Raw genomic sequence first — 22,405 nt, forward strand, 5'->3', positions numbered from 1 at the left:
TCTCTCAAACCAGGAAGATTTTTAGTTATCCTGTGCAAAATTCTCCATGCAGCCTCATGGTCACCAAATCTGTTGTACAGGAAGAACAACCTCTATCCCTTCCTGTATGGTTTCTGCAGGACCACTAGCAGTGGCCTGGCATTAATTGTACATTGGGAGTCTTCCTCATATTGCATCATATGTAAAATGAAAGACACCTTTGTCCTCTCAGTGCTTTGCCACCTATGTGCTTGGATATGTACTGAAGTCAGCTCAGCTCTCCTTTAATGCCAGTGTGTTAGACTCGTTTACTTATAAGAAAAGGATAGTGAAATAGTATAAACAACCAGAAATAGTGTATAAAACCAGGTTCTGACATAAGATTGTACTGCATCATTTCATAAGCTTCAAGGAAAATACCCACAAAACAATTCCATATAGGGGACACATTTCAGGAGCACTTGTCTTCCAAGAATTTAAAGCACCGATAATACAAGAGAGTTGCAGGCCAATACTGCATAAAATTACTCAAAGGCCTTTCAGACATAAAATTGTGAAGCTGTTTTATCTAAAGGCCAGGAAATGCCTGAGGTCTCTATACTCCTCAAGTAAATGCAGAAAAATTTTGAATCCAGGCCTACAAGTGTACAGCACATATTCACATAATTGTCAGTCTTAAACCCGCATAATTCAATTTCTCACAGTGTTATACAGTAAGTTCTCAGATTCCAGTTTCTGTGAGAAGATAACCACATATGATCCCATTTTTGATGGAAAGATTAAAGACTGCATAACATAAGGAAGGAAAATCCTATCTTATGTAAGATAAAAATAGCTTAAAATCCCACAGACTGAAATCAAGATTTTCCTTTTATATTGGGATCTGACTCTAAGCTACCAATACTGTCATTCCTGTCATTCCAGAGGTGATCTCTCAATAGAAGTCCTGAGAAACACTACAAAAGCATGCATGGAGGAAGAAGCTTCTGTCATAGTACATATCATAATAACTTCAAATCAGTATGAAGCCTTGCTATTCATTGACTGACAATTCAGAAATACTTTAGATAGGTGAAGTTCTTACTATGTGGCTTATGCATGGCCTTCTAAGCAGAGTTGCAGAGACCTATCTTAGGGAATTTTTCAAATAAATTAAATTGCATTCAACTATTTGTCTAAAGCATTTTTGGTGAAATTAAATATATTCCTTTACTTGACTCCTGCTCCTTTGTCATCTCTTTCACAATCTAGATGCATAGCTATTATAGGAAGTAACTTTAGAATTTAGACAAAAATGTCAGGTAACAACTCTATCTAATGGTACTATTATTCACACAGGTAATTTATCTTTTTTTATTTTTGCAACAAAAAATTATTATTTTTAACTCAACTGCAACAAGGAGTTGTAAATGCCAAACATAGCCCTTTAATTACTACAATTATTTATGCTTCTGTCAGAAATTACATAACACAATTGAAAGAAGTATTCATTTAATAAATCAGCATTTTATTCAGGTAAGAAAGGCCACAGACTATAAGGTAAAAGGATAAAATGGCTTTTATGTTCACGAGCGTAAATGCATGTTTGGTTGTGCAACAACATCTCCAACAACGTTACCAGCAAAGAGAAACATTCAGCTAATACACCCTAAATTAAGGCATCATGAAATCTGTCTAGCAACTTAAAGAGGGAGGACTACAAAGACAACCGACTTACACAGTGCTTGAACTGGTGTGAAAAACAGTGAAAGTTTTGAGGATGTCTGCACTTACATACCTTCTCAAAACAAGCTGGGCTTTTAATGCTGTGTTCAATCAACCTCCTGCTTGCTTTTCCATCAGGGTAGCATCATTGCATAAACACACAATCAAAAAAAAAAAAAAAAGAAGAATGAATTTTGCTGAGCAGCCACATTAACTACATGAGAGGGCACTGATTCTCAATGCCATAAATAAGACTGTTACTCTTATCACATGTTTCTGCACTTTACAAATAAAGAGTTTGGCATTCTTTCACTCTGCATGGGCTGTCTTCTCACTCGGCACTTAGTTTTGCATCAGTTCCACTCGCTGGAAGCTTCTTATTCAGATTTAATCTATACTGATGATTATTACCAAGACAACAAGCAGAAAAGGGAGTGTGAAATATGAACACAGAGCTTGCAAAAGATTATTCTCATCACTGATGAGACAAGAATCACATAGCAGAAAATCAAACCATGGAACTTCCTGTGCCATGAAAAGGCTCTTAAATGTCTGATTGGAGAAACTAGTTAGCAAAAACTGTCCAAAGAGAGGAAACACATTTGAATCTAACACTGCTCAGAAAGCAGCATGTGAGAGTTTCCCAAGGACTGATAAGCTCTGGAGACCAATTGTCCCACTGAGCCTGCAGGAGCTGCTACACCCCTGATGCTGGCAGGCTTGCTAGAAGGACAAGGCACACAGGCACACACAAACATCAGCAAGGTGTTGCACAGCTCATGCCACCCAAGAAGGAGCTCCTGGTGCTCACAGACAAGGTTACAGCATCATTTGCAGACCTGATAAATGAACAGCCCCCTGAAGCTCTTCCTCAATACCCAACTAGAAGCCCCTCCAGGCATGCCTGCACAGTCTCCTGCTTCTGAGTACATTGCCTTACTGAATAAAGCCAGAAATACTGGTTGTGATTTGTGTATCACCTCAAGTACTACTTCTAATATGAAAAAGAGAATTTACAACGCTGACAAAGAGGTAGTATGATGGCTGTTTGCAGAGATGAAACCAAGAGAAACATTATCTTAATTGTCTGCAGTTTTCAAGGCCTCCAGTAGAGAAGATATTAGCTAAGAGCAAAGCTTGAGCAGTGTGCTGGCATTAACTGGGCTCCAAAGAAAATGGTCATACTGCCAAATGTAATTTTTCCAGCTGCCAAACCTTGATAAGTCCAAAGTCCTGTGACCTTGGATAGAAATTAAATCTTGGGAGACTCATGGGTAGATTTCCACGAGGGAAAAGATGAAGAACAGAGGTAAGTAGGGACAGGACAAGAGGAAATGGCCTCAAGCCATGCCAGGAAAGGCTCAGGTGGAACATTATGGAGAATTTTTTCAGAGAAAGCATTGTCAAGCACTGGAAAGGGCTGACAGGGAAGAAGTAGGGTCACCATTCCTGGGAGCACTAAAGAACCAACTGGACATGGCACTTGTTGCTATGGGTTAGTTCACATTGTGGTGTTTAGTAAAAAGTTGGATTTGATGATCTTGGAAGTCTTTTCCAACTTAATAATTCTTTGATTCTATAAAATGAAAGGAGATTATGTTGACAGAAGCTGCTTTTGTGGGGCAAACAAAAGCAGGAAAGAAATTTTTTAGAGTTTTGATTACTGGAATTGAAGTAAGCTGCTGACTCAACAGCACTGACAGCAGATGTGTAAAAGAAAGAGGTTCAGAGAGTTTGAGAGAGCAAAACACAAATTGTAGCTGGTTTTTCTCTATTATTCATCATAGATGACTGTTGAATTGCCTTAATGTAGGTAGTAAAGGGCCAACTGAAGCCTGGAACTAAAATATGAACCTATCTTCCCTAATCTTTCCCTTTTACGTTTATCCTGACCATATATGATTAGCATCCCTGAACTGCATGATCCCAGGCTTGCTTTATCTTCTCTGAAAACGATATCTGACATCATATGTTTAGCTGTGTTTCCAAATGTGACCAGTCAAGTGCCTGAAATTTTACAGGGTTTTCTTTCCAGTTACATCAATAATACATTAGTAACCACTGCAGTTGTGAGAAAGGAAATTCAAAAGGCAGATCTAGCCAAACATTTAAAATTTAATGACTGTATTGCAACATGTGTGCAGCTTATATATTATCCTGTTAGAACATGCTGTCATATTAGTGTGCAGTTAAAACAGCCCCATGGTAAGGAATCAGGTAGGACCTTTTCTCCTGCAGCAAAATCCCTCCTACACAAGACTACCAAGTATTGCAGGCTTAAAGTCCCATTATAACAAGAGTAACAATGCTGGAAACTAGAAGCTGCAATTTTAGCTATCTAGCTTATATTCCTTTATTCCTCATTTAGAACATGTTTTTCATACATTATATTGCTGTTTCTAAAGTTTCCTTCATTTGCTCATTCCAACAGCTATTTCTGTTTCACCACATCTATTTTCTGCTTGTCCAGCACTGTCTGAAATCTCTCTCCAGAGCAGCGACATTGTATTGAGAAAGAGAGTGAATCAAGTTAATAGCCATGCTTTCTACATTTATGATGCATCAAAGAATTGTAAGTGGAAAATGCAACTACGGAAACAAACTGTTTCTTCATTTCAGCCTTTTTTTCTTCTTCTTTTTTAATTTTTTTTTCTTCCTAGACTGCATGCCTTGGTCCACAGAAATTTTGGAAAAATTCTCTTGGAGTAGTAGAACTCCTACTTGCTGAAATCAGATCAGATGTCTGCCCTAAAACCAGACATGACAGAAAAGAATATAAGTTATTATTCATTCTGTTTGGCTTATACAAATGACAACAGCAAACAGAAGAATATACTGGACAAGAACTCACAAGAAAGTTTTTTAAAGGAATTGAGGAATCCAACTGGAATAGAGGTATGAAAATATAAATTTTTTCATTCTTATTAAATCTTTCATTACCATTATTATTATATTCAAATTAATCTATTTTGTCCACTGCTTTTTAAAGCAGGAAATTCTCTTTAGTCCAAGATATTTTGCTGAAACATATACATACAAAGTAGTAAATGAGTACAGGATGCCCTAGGATATGACTGTCAATCACAGGAGTGCAACACTTAAGTAAAATTAGCACCTGAAATATCTGCATTGTATGTGTTAACCACGAGCTTTCTTCTTAATTTACATGCAAAAAAAAAAAAAAAAGTTATCAAGAACCTCCTTCATTGGCAAACATCTTAACTACTTACTCAAATCACTCAAACACCCTCAATCAAATGCAAACACCATGACCAGAAACTGACTAGCTTGGTAGAGCCCTCTACTGATTACAGAGAGGAAAGGAATAATAACAAACTATTTATCTCACCACTGATTTCAGATTAGACAAATACATAAGTATCAATTACTAACAAAGGCAATTTTCTATTTGAAATTTGTTTACTTCTGGTAAAGCAAATAAAAGTTCTGGACAGCTAAAGTCGAATAACAGACCAAACTGTGGAATTATTATTGTAGAATATAAAGCAAATAATAATGTCCATTAACACACAATTTTAATGTGCATTAGACTATAAACTTTATGTTTCAAAACTCTGATTTGCTATTTACACAGAATATTGGAATTACCACCTCTCTCATCATTGCGGTAGGCAGAAAAAATACCATCATGTTTGTGCTAATATATTCTATAGAAAGATAAAAACAAGTCACATTTTATTCTTCTGAAACTTTGTCCTACAAATTTTAATTCTGCATCACAATTTATAAGGGGAAGAAGGTATCCCAGAAAAGAATTGGAACAGGAGATAAAACAAAAACTTTCTTGACCATTGACAGTAAAGCACTATACAGGAATTAGCACAAGCGGGATTTAGTTCATAAAGTTCATGCAGGAAATGCTATTTCAAAATTACTGGTAGAAAATTAAAGACAGAACTGTAATATAATATTGCCAACACTCACATCCAGATTACGTGCAAGATTTAATATGTCTAAAATGTTACCTAGTTCAAGAATGTATTAGTTTATTTCCCACTTTATCTTAGTAAAAACTTACTATCTTATATTGTTTGTTTCACACTTCAGTGAGGTGAAAGGAAAGGCAGAGAAAAGCTCATGACTTGCTGCCACTGGTATTTGACAGAAGACCCTTTTCTATGCTAAGGGAGTAGATAGATGCATATCTGTAACTTTCTTGGCAACAGAAAGGAAAGAAAGTGATATATTTTTTCCTTTCTCTTTGGTTTTTTGTTGGGTATTTTTTTCTGTTTTTTAGGGGGCTTTTTTTCTATTTTTGGTTTGGGTTTTGGTGGGTGATTTTTTGTTTGTTTGTTTTTTGGTTTTGTTTTTTTTTTTAAACCCCACCCACAAGGAAGCACACAGCTTTGGAGTTAAAGAGACAACAGATCTGTGCTACTGAAAATGATTTTGCATTTTCCATAACTCTTCTTGGAATACATTGCTATTCAAATTTTAGTAAAACTAACAGGATTTCGATAGATTTTGCTGCATCTGTGGGTAACAGAACATCAGCAGACATTAGTGGATTCTGAATCAGATTGCTTAAAGAACGAAGTGCTACCCATTCCATGGATATCCACACAAGTCTGCCAAACAGCCTGGCAAGAAGGTCGTTCTTGTGAGCCAGACTTGCAAACCCCCAAGGTTTTTAAAACCAGCAGAAAGATACAGCCCTTGTTGCCTTGGACTTGGGAGCAACTCTCACATCTGCATAGATAAGTTTTAAGCACGGCCTCACTGATGGTAGGTTTGTTTTGTCTATCAGCCTTTCAAGGCTGAAACTACTGAACCAACAAGGACTACTACAGAAGTGCAGAGCCCTGAGGAAACTCAAAACCAACCTGTCTTGTTATGTGTCTAAACAGTTTTAAAGCTGTTTTATTATGTATCTAAACCACTATGTAATACAAGTCTTAATATTTTATACTGTCATAGATCCACATGGAGTTACAACTCACTTAACTGAATACGGTTTGAAACAAAATTGGTATAAGGAGTAGAGAAAATTTACAATCATAATTAATGTATGTTTGACACAATTTCCATTTAAGCTGCAGAAAAAAATTAATATAATGCTAATTGCTATTAGTTTTCTCAGTACACTTGATGAACATGATGTTTCTCATCTCCTGAACATTAATAAATATTGGATTAAAGCACTGTGCTAAGGTACTTCCAATATCTGCTTTTTTATACACATGCAGATGCACATTTTATGAACTGTGTGAGATGCTTGGAGAATACACTCTAGATACAGTATGTCCATAACAGTTTTAAATAGATCCTAATCATATGCAAGCACAAAATCTCTTGGAATACTGTCACATTTTTCAAACATGAAAGAAAAAACTCATTAGGAGCTCACAGCAGCATCTGCTTTTCACTCAGCTAGCATCTTACACTTTCCTCTGCTCTAAGCTATGCATGCAGTATACAAAAACATGCTAAGACACAAAATAATGGCACTTACAGAGTGTTATGTTAAGTACAAAACACATTTCCATTTACTTTCCCTTTTAGCTTTTAGGACATAAACAGCCATATAACATCACAACTTGGTATTTTTATTACTACTCCATAAACTCAAATACCAGTAACAATGATTTTTAACTTAATAGTTCAGAAATGAAACAGCAGGTTAGTAGCTCAAAAGGCCATTGAATTATAGTGTAGTAATAATGTTAAAAATGTAAGGATATCTCAGTTCAAGAACTAAAGGTCTTAATGTTTAAATACAATGGCCCTTCATCTATTCAGAACAGAGCAACATCACGTAAATCAGGGAGGTGAACACTATCACTTCAACTATAGGCTTATTTCAGCACTAGCTGTATGACACAAAGTTTTTCTTGCTTTTCTGCTCAAAGAAAGGCCTTTCAGGAGTCTCAAAGGACAAATCTAATGATTCCACGTGCTGAGATACCTCGTTGTCATTTGGTGCTTCAGAAAAGCCTGCTGTTTGTCCTCACACTCTTCACGCAAGTGTGACTGTTTCTCTCTAGTTAACAAATTTTAGCTTGCATTAAACCTTATCAGTAAACATGGCAGTACTGCAAAATCAGCAATTAAGGCCTCAATAGCTTCCACCAATTAGGGCTGTTGTGTGCCAAGAGCTACAGCAGAGACAGATTGTGTGCTGGGTTTATTAACTCATTCTTTTTGCAATGGAACAGCTAAGTGCCTCTTTTCTGGCCACATTAAAGTACATATAGTTGTTTTACAGTGACATACGCCTCTGCCTTCAAAAACAAAAACAAACCCCCCAGAAGGCTGTGAATTTTTCATTTGAGAGCCTTCATATCTATACTGAAGGGACTACTATCTCTATAAGTGAGATATAATCTAGCATGGCTATACCTGTTGCTATGCAGGCAGCACTTCTTTTATTGAACCATTTAAATGAAATTGGTTTTCCACTTCTGCACCCTCATTACTCATCATTGGTCCCAAAAAAAACCTGTACTGATGGGGACATCATTCAAATGAGTGACCACTTCTTCATCAGTGTGGAGGGAGAAAGGAACTGTTATAATCAAGCTTCAGAAATCCATTTGCATAGACAGGATGGCAGAAATGAATGATGGATATAGGTTGAGAGAAATCTTTCAGTGAAAAAAAAAAAAACCGCCATGAGACTTTGAAGGATAGGTTTAACATCTCAGATGTTGGAGTGTAAGCTCTTTCAGGCAGGGACCACAATGCTGTTAGGCATTTCTGTTCTCCCCAGCACAGTTCCACAATGATTAATTTGCACTGCAGCACTAGAAATCATGAACAATTATAAGCCGTGGTTTTCCAAAGTGCTGCATACCTTCAGCAACTTTTTACTTAAATGCAGATAAAGAGGCAGACCTACAAAGAAACTCTGTTATTAAAGTCAAGATTTCCTTCAACAAGAGAACGTGCATTTAAGTCTAAATGTTAGAAAATGTCATTCACTGCATCTGTTAAGGATAACTGGAATGCAATATTAACAGCAATGCACATAACGGAGTCCATTTAATACGATCATTAATATTTCAGACCGATTTTGAAACTGAAGAAAAAAGAAGAAACCAAGATGCATATGTAACAAAATTTATATTTCATGAACCTTAATTGCTGTAACTAGGGCACAGGGATTAAAGGCCTATGCCTAAGGCATCTGGTCCTGAGGACAAAATATTACACAAGCATTTCAATTTTTGGGTTCAGAAATTGAGTTTTTTAACCCTCCTGATTCTGAAGAAAAGCTGAGGCATGAAATCTGAACAAATCCCATTTACATGGGATGCAGTCCTAAAACTACCTGCCTACCTGGGAAAAGAATTTTGAAGATGAGGATCTGCTCTGCCCAGCTTAGGTTTTGATAGCACTTGCTGGTTGACAGAATTTTATGAAATTGCTGTAACAAAGGACTGACCGAATGAAGCTTGGTCAAAGCACTGCTACGGTGAGCCCCGAGGCTGGTGTGTGATACCTGCAAACACACACCCTTTCAGAGACACTTGCACAGTCTAGGGAAGGTCTGGCCCTCTTTACCAGAGGTCTTTCCTCTGTATTTGTTTATAAAGTCACTGCAAGCCTAACTTAATGAATAAACAGTAGTGACAAAAATCAAGAATCTCTTGGTAATTATGTATTGCTAGTTGAGCTTCCATTCTCACTATTTCAGTCACGATCATCTTAATGGCTATGCAGTCAGCTCTGCTTTGTTTTATAGCTCTCTAAAGCTGACTTCAAAGGGTGGCTAGCAGCATTTCCCATTTCAGATCTCCTGCTTAACTCATTTCATCTTTTGTGCATTCGGCTCAGCCCTGAGCACCAGCGACAGTGACGCTGTGCCACCACTGCAGGTTAGCTCAGGTCAGCAAAATCAATTTCATTTACAACTTCTTACGATTTCCTAAACTTAAAAGCTCGGCATGTACAGAAGAACACTGTATTCCTTCATATGCTTCTCTACCCACAAGCAGATATTTGGCCCATTAGTTCAGTCCCTTTTAATCAGTACAAGTAAATCGAGTAAGTATTGTTTGTTTAAATGAGAATGGGTATATATTCTTTCCTGTAACTTCGAAATTACAGAAAGGAAAACTGTTAGTTTTGCTATCTGAAGATCAATTAGTTATCCTGGTCTAGGAAATGTTTCAGGTAAGCCAGAGGTGGAAGAAAGAAAGAATTCTGAAGAATTGAACAAGAGGCACCACCTCGCTAGTTTTAAATTCCATTTCATTCAGATTGCAGCACAGGATAGATTCATCTTGAATATTCTTTTTTTTTAAGCGAAATGACTCTAAGCCATAAAATAATATTATACAGAAACACAACACAAAGTACTGATTTTCCATTTCAGAGAAGAGAGAAAAAAAAATCCAGGCAAAAATTATTTTTCTGACATCCAGAATTCTGGAAAATACACTTCCAAAACCATTTTGAAACATATTTAACCTCAGGTTCTCTTGGGACATACAATGCATTATGTTATAATCAAGTCAAAATCATGTCAAAAATATTTACAAGTAGCATTTACTTTTCCAGTTTCTCCTTCAGTTCAAAAAATCCCAAAGCAATACATCTAAACACCATAGGTATATTATTGTATAAAGGCTGCTACAGCAAAGTTTATCCTCAAATAAATGCACTATGAGGTCCACCAGTATAAATTTTCCTCTCATTGGCCATAAATCTCATATAAATCTATTCCATAGCTGCTCCACAGATTCCTCCTTACCTCTCACTGTGAGGTTTCCATTTTCAATGTACCTCAGATTCCTAATTCCGATAGTTTAGCCAATGTTCTCTGCCAGCTGCTAAGCTGTTACCATTAGTTACAGCTCCCTTTCATGATTTGTAAGCATTATCTTCATCCCAAATGATTAGGAAATGTCTGAAAAGAGTCATCTCTAATGATACACTACAAGCATTCAGACCTAATTCTTCAAAATAACCTGAACCTTCTGAAACGGCCGTGACTCCGCAATATTCCATTTGGCCCCTGGGTCTTGGACAACTCCTGTAATGTGTATTAGCTTATATTCCAGAAAGAGAGCCTTTGCATTAATGTCTCTACTTCACCTTTAAAAAACTGCAGTCTTCTTCTTTATTAAGACCTCTGGGACCATAAAATAATTCTATTCTTGTTTTTCTGCAACAACATCAGACTACAGCAGACTGCTTCCTTCCTTGCACTTATTTCTTCTGCTATATTTTTTAAAAATATTTATAAATTTACCACATCACATGTCATTACTGGGAATCACAGCTGTCAGAGATTCTGGTCCATTGGGGAAGATAGATCTCAGGATTTTTCACTCTGCTTTTTGCAAAACTAATTTTCACTAATTCTCACCAGCCAAAATTTATCTACAAATGCAGATTTAGTGCTGAGAAACTTTTTGTCTGTTGCACAGCTTTCCCAGTAAAAAACATTTGATCTTACAACACGTCAGAAGAAAATAAAGATGTGCTTACATTGAGCAGTGAGATCTAGTCAAGGTAACTATTATCTACACCTGAAACAGATGATCAAATTCATCTACATGCTCACACTTGGAGCCAAAAGTAGCTTCCTTTCTCTTATTTTTCCTTTAGATGATTCTACATTAGAATTTTCACTATCAAAAAAACCCCAGACATCCAGATTATTCAGTAATTGGAAAAATGTAACATGATGAGGGAACTCAACTTCATTTAATACATCATCATCTACGTGTGTTGATAATGAAAAAGGTTCAACAAATAATCTTAGCAAAGGCTACCCACTACATCTTCAACCTTTTTCTTTAAGCTATGACACACTGAAGAAGATACCAATCTTTCAGTGATCTCAAAATTATTCCTTTTGTGCAGGAAAAAAATACTTTTTTTGTTATAGGCAAACCAGTACCCTGACAATATTGAATGCTACAAATCTTCTGGAAGCTTTCAGTATAGTATTACTATTATGGGCAAACCATAATTTGACTTTTCTCTTTTTTTCTTTTTTTTTTGGAACCTTATATATTTCCTCTGAATAATTGCTTCTGTAGCGCTCTTTTATTGCACATATTGTGGAGGTAGAATTCCTCGAGAAACAATGCATTTTGTATCTGTAGGCTCTGTGAGGGGACTCAACTGCTCCACCCTACAACCTGCACTAAGTCCCACAGACCTTCCTCTGTAGGACCGTACAAATACATATTCCCCCTGCTGGGCTCCTAGATGTTATGGGTAAAACATACAACTTAAGGCTAAGTAGTAGCAATTCGTAGCAGAATGCTTCACATAAGCCTACAGAGTAAGGAGTTTCTAACTTTTTTTGTGGAAGAATATGCCTTTTATAAAATTTGGAGATGAGGCAAGCGATGTCATCTCAAAACCTGGCCAGTAAGACACTGCACTAGGAAAGGAAAACAATGTCGCAGTAACATCTTTAACCCAACCCCTGCTTTAAAATAGGGTTGTTACTCTATGTGCCATGTATTTGACAAAGACAGCTTTTCTGAATGGCCGAGGCCAGAAATTTACACTCACAACTGCAGACGAGCAACCCAAGCAGTTATGAAATTGTCTCACGCACCATCCTCAGCTTTCAGGATTGTTCTGCCAAGTAAGATGTGAACAATTCTACCTTAAACATTTCAATATCCACTTTAAAAAGTGAAGTTCTCCACTTCAATTTTGTTCTTTAATTTTTTTCTCAGGGCAAAAGAAACATAGGGCCTATCGAAGTTACCAACTTCAGACGTCTAGCATTCCTATTCCTGACACTTGTTTCTAAGAAGAACACTGAAAACTGATGAGCAGTATTTTCTATCAGTAAGATCTGGGTAGAAAATGCACAACATTTTCCTTCTTTATATAAAAAAATCTAAAAAAAATTACAGAACAAATCCTGACTGTAAAAAAAAAAAAAAAAAATCCATAGAAGAATTAAATGAAACACAACCAAAAGTTTCCTTTCAACCAAAAACTCTTCAAATCATATTAAAACAGACAGCGACCCTGCCTGAGAGAGGTTGGATCAGGTGACCTCCAGAGATCCCTTTCAACCTCAGCCATTCCACAGTTATGAAATTCAAAAATCAAACCCGAAGTATGAATTATTCTGGTGTTCTCTATAGAGTTGTAGCATCTAAAAATATTTTGACCACAGTCAGCATTAGCCAACATATTAATTTTAAAGAACTTAACATGAGTTTATATTTGAGACAAACGAAATAAAGAAATCATGGGTGAGAAGAGATTATACTAATTGTAAAAACAGAAAAGTTAAGCTCAGAAACATTTCCCATTTACACTAAAAGCACTCACTATGCTGGTATAAGGGGCTTTAACACAGCTTTAGATTTAATTTTTGTAGTGTACAGTGGGCTTAGTATAATTGAGAATAAGGCTGGAATGAATCAAAGTGCTCAAGATAACAAAAGACTAAAATTTAACTTTTCTAATACTGAGTCCAACATATCAGTACAAAGATTTTTGTCTTCTCGAGAGAGGTTATTTCATCCACAGTGCAAAAAGCTCTAGAATTCATTCTGTAGCTTAAGATACTAGAATTACAGAAAATAAAACTCAGCAAAATATCTTTTATTTTAATAACCTTGCTACAGCTATGAAAATTAACCTCCACCCTTTGCTATTAGGGAATTTATTGTCATACTTTTATATATATATTATACACATCATACACCTTATTATCATCATACCAATCTAGCAATTAATAATTGAACACGTCAACTTCAGTTAAAATGAAGCTTCCTCTTCTTTTTAGGCACCGTACAAAGCCAATAATTATGACCACTCATTCAGAAAACTCCTTTGTATTCTTGATTTATAAGATTTTATGAACTCTTTTTCTCTTTGCAGGAAAAAAAGTATTTGCATGAGGAATGAGAATATACAATTCACTCTGAGGGCAGGGTACCACAGAGCAAGACTGTCTCATACAAAGAAAAAGACCAGGGATAAACAAAGAGTAATGCAAGTACCAAGGGTTTCTTTCTCAGAAATGGCAGTAATTTGGTTCTACAGCAGTGACAGCCTTTCAATATTAAACTTTGCTATTAGTTCTTTTTGCCATGAGCAGGTAGGGGAAATATGCCAAAGAGCCCTTCCTCCAGCAGACACAGTGTAACTTTTCCCTCCAGGTCCAGTCAATGCTGCGCGCTCCTAATTCCTCACTGACGTGTTAATGAATACAACCTTTCCAAAGTTCAGCCCAGATAAGCTGGAGATGATGAGGGACATTTTGGCAACTGAACAACAGAGAGAAAGAAGATCAATCTTTTAAAAGATTTACACACTTCCCTTAATTATCTTCCTAATTTATGTGCATCTTAAGTGAACAGTAATTCCTGTGAGGCTCCATTTGCATGGGCTTGTAACCTCTCAGTATGACAGCGATGCCATGTTTCACACACTGCAATTGTTAAAAAGTGTCAGAATGTGGAAGACTTATTTTGCAGGGGAGATCACTTTTGAGAAGAAGCATATTTCATAGCTACCTTACAAAAGGCTTTTTTTTCCCCTTAATCTCTAAGTAGACTTCAAAATTAACATTCATCTCCAAAACTCTTTCCAAGAAGGCTATCCTACCCTATCCTAGCCAGTAAGAGCACTCCTGGAGACAGCAGATTCAATTCTGATGCCAGCTGCAAATCTCACTGTTTGGAACTCTCTTGACTTGCACAAGGTTTTCAGATATAGTGGTTTATGAGCTGTATCTATCAATCACACAGATTTTCTTCCTCGGACATGATGTGTGAACATGTTTTCTGAATACTAAAATAAACATTAATTGAAAGTAAGCATTTATGTGCCCAAGTGTCAAGACAGTTACTGCACACACTCTACTCTCACTAAAATCTTTTTTTTAAGTTTGCAATTTTGTCCTACCACATAAACTTTCTTCACAATAGAAAAAGATTTCCTTGTTTTTCTTTATTGATTTTCTTCAAGAAATTTCATAGTATGTAGAGTTGAAGTCTGTATTTTTTCCAGAAAAAAATGTCAATCAAACTGTAATTCATTACAATAATACAGCAAATCATTTTGAATCTTAGAGTTGCACTGCAAGTTGCAAGATTAAAAACAAAAATTGCAGTGCAACATTTGCAATTATTATTTCAAATATTGTATACATGAAAGGCTACAGTACACAGTAAAAAGACCCACTTTTTGGTTCAATAACACATTATTAATTTAAAGAACAGAGAGGGATATAATTTAGCATCCATACATGTAAAATATTGCTTGCTTTCAACAAAGAGAATATTTTACACTGCTTGCTCAGACTGAATGGAAGTATATTAACTACATCATGACATTTGTGAAAAGCCATTCAGCTAGCTGATCTTTCACATAACCTAAAACAAAAGACAAACTTTCCAGGGTAACGTAGACCCCAAAACCTTTATTTTAATTTTATTATTTTTAAAAAGAGCATTTCACAGCACGTCTTTTTTAAAATGTCTCATTGGTATCTATCTAAAACATATGCTCTATACAGAGCCACATATATAAACATATAACAACTGACTCACATACGCTGTTGCCTGAATATGTTGTTGCCAGGCAACAGCTATAAAGCATTTTGCACTGCTTGCAAAAATCTGAATGAATGATTCGAAGAGAGATTATTTCTAAAAAACTAGGAAGAAAACTCACTACTGGAATTACATGAATAATTCCTTGTATATTTCAAGGACTCATAGAGCATGTTCCTTCCACAATTACCAATTTCAGAAAGGACAATTCCTTTGAGTAGGATTTGAAAGGCATTTTACAACAAGGAAATTCGTGTTCTATGCATGTGGCTAATGTTCCCACGTGGACACTGAAGCAAAGCCACCAAAGTTAATGGGTTCCTTAAATTGACTTCAGGGTCTTTTCGCTGGGTCTTTTCATCACGTTGTAATGTCCATTATAAGACAAAAATGACAGATTCCTAAATGAAAAACAGAAGTCCTTGCAGGAGATACAACAAATTCTCAATAAAATTTTACCATCTCACAATATGCAAGTGAGAGTCTGTACAAACACTTCTTTGTGTAATCTTCACATAGCTAATGTGTAATCTCACTGAGGCCAATGGCATTACACACAAGAGTAAAAATAGAAACATCTATAATCCATTGATAACATGGATGTGATATGCTATCTACAAAAGGGAACTATTTGACTCTACGTAAGTGCCATCCATTACAAAATTACTAGCCCTTTGGCTATCACACTTCTTGGGAATGAAGAGGTGGAAAAGCACATCAAGAAAATAACTGGGAAGCACAGCCAACTTCAAAGTTCTTACCACAAACCTGACCCACAAGTTGCTTTAACACAAACATTAGCATAAAAAGTTGCGGGACTTTTTGTCCTTGTTTACCATGGCTGCAAGATATTTCTTTCAACTTCCTGTACAATAGGCTTAATCAATAAAAACTGGTCAGAAGCTCAAGACGATTGTTCTTTCCATAATGACCAAATTGGAAATCCATGTATTTTCCTTTTAATTCTTCAAATCCATTCACATAACTGTAGCAAGAGGAATGAAAGGAGTAATTATTGGTATTTTAAATGATACTTTCAGTATTAAGTAGCAAACGTGACTAGCTTCTTTAATGGATTACACTGAAATCCTTTTAATTCCATATCTCAGGTTGCCTTGAACTATGGTGAAAAAGAAACTCCTTTATAAGGAAGGAATCTGTGATCTAAATCCTGTCCATCTGGAGCTTTATAAAAATTAAATGAATTTATTATAAATAGGAAGTAAGGGTTTATAGTTTCATTCAAATTATTTTCATACTTCAAGATGCAACTCAGTTTTTATCACCAGTCAGGATGTGGTTATACAAATGACAGTCTTGGTGCTTACAATCAGGCTGAACACCTTTCCAATAGATAATAATATAAAACAATCTATGGAGAGGTTATCCATTCCAGGTGCACTACTTGTTTGTACTTTTCCATGTGTTTGTTTGTTTCTTTGTATATGCTGTGGCAACTCAAAGAAACAGAAGAACCTTTACTTTGCACTCTGTATTCATCATGACCCACTTGCTGAGCCAGTGTGATCAATCAATGTAATTTCAAATCCAAGAAATTTTGCAGGTCCCTTTTCTTTCTTCACCCAAAATATACACAATATCAATTGAACGTTAGGATTTTGTAAGGCACATCCTGCAATATTTCAAGAGGAGCAAAACTGCAATCAGTGGTTCGTAGTCAAAGCATTGTTAGTCCTGATTGATTTAAGACGGGGTTAACTGCAGAAGGAGAAACACTGTGTTCATTTACAGAAAAGGTATCTGTAATGATCTAAAAGTATGGTTAAAAACAGGAGGAGGTTATATGGTAAAACTTCTAATTTGGTGACTAAGAGCAACCTATTATTTATTACTCAGTCAAGACTGACTGGCAGGTACAATTTTCTCTTTGGATAGATGTACTAGAGTATAAACTGAAGCACCCAGAAAATAATTACACTTAGTATGTGGAAACATGGAAAAATTAGTAATTATTAATAAACAGAGTGAAAATTTCCAAGAGATAGGATTCTTTCATTCTATGGCTGAGGCATGACAAAAAAAAAAAAAAAAAAAAAAAGAAGACAAAAACAAACAAACAATAAGATTATGACTTCAAAGGTTGATATGGGTCAAAACAAAGTGACACAATGTTTGTTCATTTTTAATTAGACTTCCTAATGTGACATCAAATTGGTTTTTTTTCTAAGAAACAGCACTTCAGCAAGGCATGAAATCCTCACAGCTTAGTTTATTAGGAGGCAACAAAGGGATTCCAATCTGCTACAAGAAAGTTTCAGCCTATAAGCACAGCCAGTGCAGTACAAAATTGTGTCATATGAATTTTAATGTGACACAAGTATGAAAGATTCCGAAAGAACAAAGGCAGCACAGTCCTGCTCCACACTACACAAATGACCTATTCTGATTTGAACAGCACACCACATTACAATCAAATTTATTTCAAAGAAGGGTCACACAGATCAAATGTAATGGCTGCTAGAATGAGTCTTTCCTTTATGTAGTATTAGAGAAAAGCAAAATATCAAACAATGTGGGAATGCCAGGGCACTGAAAAGAAAGGCATATGTGGGCTGCAGGGAAACAGATTTTATAAAGATTTTAATTACAGTCATCCTCAATGACTACAGTTTCTAAGTTTCAAAGACACCGTGATACCTTGATGAAGACGTGACAAGTACACATGACCTTGCCGACTGCAAAGCCTTGAACAGATATGTGACATTTCAAGGCACCAGAGAAAAGTTTCATGTACAGTTCATGCCTAACAAAAGTAAGGAGACAGACTAAGTGTTCAGACTGGCTGGATGGCTCTTTGTGGCCTGACATCTCCATGGCAGGAACCATGGTACTGCCAGAGTCAGAATACAGCAACAGAGAGGCTGGTAAACACCTCCTCAGCTGACTCTCCAACCTTACAACAAAAGCAACCTTAGCATCATAAAGGTATCATCATAAAGGTATGAGCACTTCTTGAAAACACTGGACTGTCAGAAGAATATACCATTCCATTTTACTTATTAATGAATTTCTGTAAACAAGCATGTGAGGGTTACAGTGAAAAGCAGGCAAAATAAAAGTTAATGAACAAGTATCACTAAACAAAAAAGTAAGGACAAATTCTTGTAGTTGTTCTTGCCATGTATTTCCATGATTTAGGCATCATTTTTGTCTTCAAATCCCTTTTCTGAACAGAATCAATTACTGACAGGAAACCAGCTTGAGTCCTGACTTCATGAGTACGATGAATAGAATTTGAAGGTATGTGGGGAGTAGGCAGAAAGGGTAACAAGTACTTACAGCAAGGTATAGGTGTAAAACATCAGAAGTAAACATCCTTCTTCTTAAAAAAAATCATAAAGATTTCTATTTTACAATTAGATGAAGATTTACTACTTGGGTTTCTGTACATTAAATTCTTAAAGAAGTAAATTCTACCAGAAAGGTCTCCCCAAATGAAAGCTTGTTGTTGTGGGTTTTTTTCAATAAAATATAAATATACTATTGAAATATCTTCCATCTGATTCCTAGCCAGGGCTCCTTCAGTCACAAAACAAAACAGAATAAAAGCTGAATTGGAAAAATTTCCACAACGAACTGGCTACAAGCCTAAAGGTTAGAATTAGTTTTATTGCCCAAGTCTAGCACTAAAATTGGTATCAGACACCTCAGCTCTCCAAGTTTTAATCAATCTGCTTTTCAGGAGACTTTGAAATATTCAAAGAATGTAGACTATTATGCCCAAAAAAACCTACCCAGTAACTTCCAGTGTGTAAGAATGAAACATAACATAGCAAGAGATAAAATTCTATTGCCATGTTTAAAAATTATCTTAGCTTTAATTCCCAGAACCTATAGCTCTCTTCCCTCTTCTAAGTATTTTTGTATTTTTGGAGGTTAGAAATATTCATTTGCTAGCAGACATTTATACCCCTGAAAACTGATGTATTCACCTACATAATGACGGCTCCAGTGCAAGTCATTAAGGTTTGAACTTGGAGACAGACATAAAGGAAAAAAAGACAAACCTTTAATGTTTCACTGGGTGAATAAAAATTGCATTAATTTAGATATTCAGTCACAAGAATCCAATTAGCTATGGATATATACACACATATTCATACCTTTCAACCATCACATTCATTTGAATTTTGACACTATTTTCTATAAAATATAATCCCTTTTAAATTGTATTTAATAGATTTATTCAGATGTGCATTTCCATATGTCATATTTAAGCTTATACTACCACCTGCCTGAGGCTGTATAGTCTGAATTGTCACCCTCTCACACTTCAGCAGGAGAAAATCCTCCACAGACACCATATGAACTATTTCCCTTCTGCTTAGTGTAGAGGTACAATAATCATTATGACAATGGAAAGCATCTATGCAAAAAAAGTTTTATGTGTCTCCCTTAAAAAAAATCAGATATCTCCAAAACAAAATATTCAAGCCACATAAGACATTCTGCAATGAAATATCGCTCTCTTCACAATTTTTTTACACAGGTCAGCAAGTATCATCCAAGATTACTGCAATATGAACTCTACATTTGTTGCACGTATGACATAGACATAGATATATAAAAGTATTTGCATACATAGAGATATGCATATACATAATTTCACACTTAAAGGACACTTGAGATGGCTTCAAAGCCAGATTTGCAAAGCAAATAGACTAACTCTGCTTCCAACTACTAACATCAAGGTGATGGGATACCATCATCTCTCCGCTTTGTGTTGGGCCCATCCAATAACACTGCTGAGCAGGAGAAAAACCGACCAGCAAAGGTTAAGCAGAGGACTGCCAGAAACAAACTGAGGCTTAGAAATTGCTTCTTCAGATAAGATTAATGCACAGAGTGACTTTGGGGCTGCAAAATCATCAAGAGCATCCATTCTCTTTGAATTTACACCATCTCTCAAACATTTGTAGTTGAGGCTATTAAGGGATTGAACCAAACTTCTCTGGGCTCTTTTGAAATTAACAGCCCTGCCAAGTCACCAAAGTGCTCCAAAGGTCAACTCATGATTAGTGTCCCACCATCCTGCACACTGTGTCTGCAAGCAACGCACAGCATCTGGGGGGGAAGGGAGAGAGCGGGAGGAGGAGATAAATATTAGCACTGTGATAAGCTCCCAGAGCACGGCTCGGAGGAGGAGGGCAGATTTCACATGGTCCCTGCTGTTACGATTTGGGGAAGCAGGGACCACCTCCCTGGAAGGGAGAGCTGGTAGAGACCCTGCACTTTTCTGCACACCTGAAGGAAACCCGAAAGAGCGAACACAAAGAACCTCAGACCTCCTCCCAGCCTGCGGCCAACAGGCACCTGGACCTTTCAGGATTACTGGCAACATCAGCAGATGTGCAAGCAAGGATTCCTGTTCGCTCACAAAGGGTAGGAGACAGCCCAAACCGATGATTCCCGGCACCGACTGAAGTTTAGAAAATCCTGACCTCTGCACACACTCTGCTCCAACTTCACTGCCTTTTCAAGATTTGCTGCACCCCTTCGGAGAAAAGTGCCCATGGCCAATCTGACAGCACACGCGGTGTCCCTGAGCATCCCGGTGGGCACTGCGAACAGCCACCCCCACCTAAGAGACTGCCCCTAGTTTTAATCACTGCCAGCCTCTCTATCTGCCTTTAGGCTCATGAGGCTGTCACCCCGCTGCCTCCCGGTCCATCCCCGGAGCTGCAGGAGCTGCAGGCTCCCATTCCCCAGTCCCCCGTGCCCTAGGGCAGAGCACCATCGCACCTCCACGCCTGCTTTTCTCTGTTTACTCTGTTATTCCGGTATCAGCAGAGTGTTTTCTGACCCTGCCCTCATTGAAAACATGCCCCTCCGAAATGGGAGCGATAGAGAAAGGGAGAATCTGTACACAAAGTTTACAGCTCCTGCTTGCGCCTTCCCAAGCCCTTGCCGGAGGCAGCAAGGCGAGGGACCGGGGAGCGCAGGGACGGCCAAAGGGGAGCGCCAGCCCTGGGCTGGGGCACTCCAGGAGCGCTGGGGCACGGGGCGCAGCTCTCCGCGGACAGTGACCCTGGCGGGCGATCGCTGAGAGGGAAGGGAGGAGCGGCGCCTTCCCGGAGAGGGGAGCAGCCGGCTCCCTCCGAGGCGCAATGGCAGCGCTCCCCACCGACCCCTCCGGAGCCGGGAGCCAAGTCCAAGCCCCGGCAGCGGCACCAGCACCAGCAGAAGCACCAGCGGCACCAGCGGCACCAGAGGCAGCCCCAGCAGCAGCCCCAGCAGCCCCGGCAGCAGCAGCAGGTCGCCGCGCCCCATGCTGGCGGCCCCGGCCCGGGGCACCACCGCCCCCCAGGCCAGCGAGGCGATGCCCAGCGCCTCGCCCCCACCCCGGGCAGGGCCGGCGAAGGGAAAAAGAACTCACCCCCAGCTTCCTGCTGCGGATTTTTACGTAGCCCTGCTTGACTATATCGTTAAAGTTGGAGGCCATGGCAAGCGCTGTCTGCTTCCTCCCGTCCGCACCCGGAGTCCTCCTCCTCCTCCTCCTCCTCCGCCGCCGCCGCTGCCGTCGCCTTCTCCTCCTCCTCTCCCGGGCCCTCCCGGGTGCCGCCGGCCGCTGGTTCCAGAGGCGCTTCTGGCATCCAGGCAGCGGCAGCCGCCGCGCTCCGCTCCGCTCCGCCCGCGCCCCGCTCCGCCCGCGGCCGCTCCGCTTCCCTCCGCACCGCCCCGCCGGGCGGGTGGCGGCCGCTCCGCCCCGCTCCGCTCTCGGCCGCCCCTCGCCGCCCCGCTCCGCCGCCGCCGCCCCTCGCCCAGCTCGCTCCGCTCCGCTCCGCCCGGCGGCGGCTCGGCGGCTGCCCGCGCCCAGGGCCGGCAGCGGGGCGGGGCGCAGCGGGGACACCGCCCCCGGCGCCGGCGCTGCCCGCGGGGCCCGGGAGGGGCGGGGGCGCCTCGGCCCGGCGGAGCCCGGGCACGGCACGGGGAGCACGGACGGGGCTCTCCTCGGGCGCCCCGGTGTTGCCCGCTTTTCTCCAGGCTGGCGGGTGGCATCCCGGCTCCGGTGGCAGATCCCTTCGGGAACACGGCCCGGGAGGGCATCCTTCAGCCTCGTGCGTTCGGGAAGCCGCCTAGACAGACTCCCATCAGCAAACGCGGAACTGTTGTGTCAGTGCAACAAACTTAATGAAACAATATCTAAGCTACAGAAGTGAAGGAAGAAAAAAACCAACAAAGGCACAAAT

General features: G+C 39.0%; 1 protein-coding gene across 1 annotated transcript in view; it reads right to left on the reverse strand.

Moving 5' to 3' along the window:
- DOK6 (docking protein 6) overlaps positions 1-21,850 on the reverse strand; it is a 251,710-nt gene extending 229,860 nt beyond the window's left edge. The window contains exon 1 of the mRNA XM_058020153.1: positions 21,592-21,850. Coding sequence (XP_057876136.1) covers positions 21,592-21,657 — 66 coding nt within the window. The 5' untranslated portion in view covers positions 21,658-21,850. The remainder of the gene's footprint in view (positions 1-21,591) is intronic.
- Positions 21,851-22,405: the final 555 nt, after the last annotated feature.

Source organism: Melospiza georgiana, chromosome 1 (genome assembly GCF_028018845.1).
Source record: "Melospiza georgiana isolate bMelGeo1 chromosome 1, bMelGeo1.pri, whole genome shotgun sequence".
NCBI classification, from domain to species: domain Eukaryota; kingdom Metazoa; phylum Chordata; class Aves; order Passeriformes; family Passerellidae; genus Melospiza; species Melospiza georgiana.